Here is a 4,114-nt window from a genome sequence, read left to right on the forward strand (position 1 = left end):
CATCAGGTACCTGATGCTTTGTTGGAAAGCGAAGGTTTTCATCTATCAATTGACGTATTATATTTCGTTGTTCTCTGTTCAGAAAGGTGTTGATTTCTCTTTCGGTACAAAACTTTGTTTCTGTTGAAGCTTTTACTGAGAGAGAAATTAACGTGCTTCAGATGTAATAATGACAGTCTAGAAACCCCATGAGTAAAAAAGTTGACATTTCCTGTTATAATATTAACTATTCACTAAATCATTCAGCCAATACGAATACTTTATTTTTCCCAACAAAAGTATTCGAATACAAGTACGAATACTCCCAAAGCTGTATTAGAATACATTCGAATACGAATACCCCATGTCTGCTACAGGGCAGGTAAGACAAGAAACATTTCTTTTTGTGGTTACAGGATTTGTTTCTGTAGGGTTGTCTGTTTTAGTCTTGATGAGTGTATTTGCCTCTACTTTTTAAACTCTTGTTCTATTGTGTTAAGTCAGAATGTAGTGGTATCTAAATGAGTCTCAGACATTTGCTGATCAAAGTAGATCAATCATGGCTCATGGCTATGTCCTTTGTGGCCACCAAAGAGAACAGAAGAGTTGTCACTGGTGGATAACTTTTGTCAGCAGGAGCTGTTTCGTCAGCAGATGAGTCATCAGATATACATTGGTGGAAAATGGTGATCCATGGGCAGCGTTAAGCTTCTTCATGCCAGAAGGTATGCTGCCAGGGTGATCACGATTCACAGAGAATCTTGGGGTGGTGTTGAGCCAATGGATTAGTTACCTCTGGTACCTCACTGTTTTGTTACATGAGGGCAGGGATCTAACACTCTTCAGCATATATGGGTCCAGCTTCATTCCCGCTCTATCACAAACTTGACGTTAAGCAGGTCTAAACCCAGTATTGCCACAAAGTTTGTGAGAGATAGTCTTATGCTGCCCTCACTTGTCCATGTGAAGAAGAGACTAAGCAGATTCCTCACCAAATGTTTATGGTACAGCCAAGGAAAACGTAGAGCACTTTCTTAAACACATTAGATAGGTTATTTTTTGGAATGAACACATTCAGGGACAAGTAGTGCAGTATATAATTGTAGATATGTATGACTCAGTGCTTGACTTGATCAAGTGTTTGAGTGAAGAAGAGTAGCATTGCAGCTGTAATTATTTGCTAAGATACTAGCAATGATTGCCTTAACTTGGCTGACTTACTATAAAAGTTAAGACAACCACTAATTATAAGATCAGTGACTGAAAGGACACTTCTTTCAGGTATCTGATGATGACAAAACCTTGTCGAAACGTTGTACATTTGCTGTTATGTTAAACTTATATTAAAGTTTTTCTTCATTACCCATTCAAGCCGTCTCCAGCCATTATTAGTCTCAAAATGGGTTCCTCGTCATCGAATCTGGAGAGTTTGCTGGTCATGGCAATCTTATAACGTCCTCCTGGTCGAAATAATTCTGTACAATCCATGCAATGTAAGCATTGTCTTTCTGGAATACAAAACTATTGACAAACCTTGCCCTAGCATATGGCAGAAATATCATCTCAATGTGATGCCTGTAGGAGGCGCCATTGACGCATGCCTATAAGATATGAAGAGCAGTTTTCCATCATGACGAATAGCTGCACAAATATGTACTGCATTATTTTCCCTCATCTCTTCTCCAAGCAAACGATGAACACGAATCCTACCATTAGCTTTAACATGCTGGAAAGAGGAAATATATGCTTTAAAAAGTAGCTTTAACGTGCTGTCTTACCCAAGTAACACAATGACAGTGGTGAATTTTGGTTAATATCGGTTTGCAGACAGTCTTTCTTTCAAAATAACCTTGCTTGGTCAGTCTCCCATTCACTGTTCTTTGGATACCCTGGAATGAACGTGTTCATGTCATTCTTGTCGTAAAGTGTTGGAAGATGTTTTAGACATCCACGTGTTAACCTGATCAAAACACGGTCATTTCAGGCAGTAGCTTTTTGTCGTCTACCAGTGGACTTTTCTGGAACAACGTTTCCTATAGTCTAATGACGTTTCAGGATTCTGGTTACAGTACATTGGGGCTACACCACTGTTCTGACAATGTTCGTTTGCTTCATACAATTTGTGGATAGTCGAACAATTTGATTTTCTATAACTTTTGGCACGTGACGAGTCATGATTCTACACCAAATACAGAGAAATTATCTTAATAAAGCATTACTGTTTCGTAAAAAATTATATAAAACGGGTACGTATGTGTGTTTTGACGAACAAATACTCAAAACAACTTATACATGTTTGTCCGATCATACGCTACCTGTCTGTTACTACTCGGGCATTTACTCAATAATCATACCATGCATGTAAACAATAACAACGTCAATATAGAACAGTATGCAAACATTTTAGCCAAGACTGTATTTTCAGTTTCATAAACATGACAGGTATTATTCAGTTGAGATGATCATTATCAATTTCTATATAGGAATCTTTTAGATGAGAAAGTTGAGTAATTCTGTTTAATAGATAACTATGGTGAGAGGAACTTAATAGTTCCTTTGACTGACGATCTATGTTAAGTCAACATTCACAGTTGATTAATCCTTTGACTGACGTTCTATGTTAAGTCAACATTCACAGTTGATTAATCCTTTGACTGACGATCTATGTTAAGTCAACATTCACAGTTGATTATTCCTTTGACTGACGTTCTATGTTAAGTCAACATTCATAGTTGATTAATCCTTTGACTAACGTTCTATGTTAAGTCAACATTCACAGTTGATTAATCCTTTGACTGACGTTCTGTGTTAAGTCAACATTCACATTTGGTTAATCCCTTGACTGACGTTCTATATTAAGTCAACATTCACAGTTGGTTAATAAAGTTTTGAATAAAGGTATATTAGATAACGAACTACATAAAAAACTATGACTACATATTGCAAATATTCTCTGTGCTTTACTTTGAGGCCAACTCTTCTGTCCCTATCTTTTAAACTTAACATTTAATTAACATGAGTCAAGAACTCCGTGTAATTTACTCTCACCTCTACAAATCATATGCAGTGTAGCACAGTAAACAAATAAAACATGAAATATAAGTTTACAAACCAAATCAACATTATGATTATAAAAATACAAACGAAACCCTTTAACACATAATATGAACATTAGATATAATTAGTCCTTCAATATATACAAAACGTACAATATGAACATTAGACATAATAAGTCCTTCAATATATATAAAACGTATAATATGAAATCCTTAATAAAGTTTTTTTTTTTTTATTGCAAAGCTAGACGAGAACTATCCGCGCTAGCTTTCCATAATTTAGCATTGAAACACTATAGGTAAGGCAGCTAGTATCATCAACTACTGCCAATTCTTGGGCTACTCTTTTACCAATGAATAATGGGGTTGACCATCACAATATAATGCTCCTATGGCTGAAAGGGCGAGCATGTTTGGTGGAACGAGGATTCGAATCCCCGACCCACAGATTGCAAGTCGAGCGCCCTTACTACCTGATCCATTCGTAACAGAAGTGTGGGGGTGGAGCGGATAATATAGTGAGACATGTCAGAAAACAAAATAAAACCGTTTAATATTAGATAAAACATAAAAAGTAAAACATACCTAAAATTACAAAGCGGAACGATATATCCTTATAAGATAGAAAAATGTTCAAAATAAATAAAATAAAATCCTTATACAAAATCAAAAAATGTTAAGACGAATCCCTTCACAAGTCAAAGTACAATACAAAATCAAACATACCTCTTTTAAAAAATGCATGAAAACAATACTTGCTTTAAATGAAAGCTACATAGTAAAACAACTTCCAGTATTATATAAGAAATACAAATAATTCAGGAAAAGGAACCCTTTGGTAATATTATAGAAGACAATATGCTCTTTGGTGTCAAATGCAAAAAAGCATAAAATAACCTTTTTACAAAATCTAAGGTGTAAAATACAATACAACACATACGCCAGTGAGAGACACTAGAACTTCTTACCTTTAATGACACCTCAACAGTAGATCCTCTGGTGTAGCAGATGACTTCTGCTGAGCCATGGTCATCTAGAATATGATTATTTTGGATCGCACAAGAGCCTTCCAAATGCAT

At 35.7% G+C, this 4,114-nt stretch overlaps 1 protein-coding gene across 1 annotated transcript in view; it reads right to left on the reverse strand.

The window, feature by feature from the left end:
• The window catches only part of LOC106462255 (atrial natriuretic peptide receptor 1-like), a 31,678-nt gene extending 27,564 nt beyond the window's left edge, over nucleotides 1-4,114 (reverse strand). Inside the window, exons 1-2 of the mRNA XM_022389454.1 lie at nucleotides 4,004-4,114; nucleotides 1,581-1,705 (exon numbers count right to left, since the gene is read on the reverse strand). Of these exons, the coding sequence (XP_022245162.1) occupies nucleotides 1,581-1,705; nucleotides 4,004-4,114 (236 nt within the window). The remainder of the gene's footprint in view (nucleotides 1-1,580; nucleotides 1,706-4,003) is intronic.

Source organism: Limulus polyphemus, unplaced genomic scaffold, assembly GCF_000517525.1.
Source record: "Limulus polyphemus unplaced genomic scaffold, Limulus_polyphemus-2.1.2 Scaffold1127, whole genome shotgun sequence".
Taxonomy (NCBI): Eukaryota; Metazoa; Arthropoda; class Merostomata; order Xiphosura; family Limulidae; genus Limulus; species Limulus polyphemus.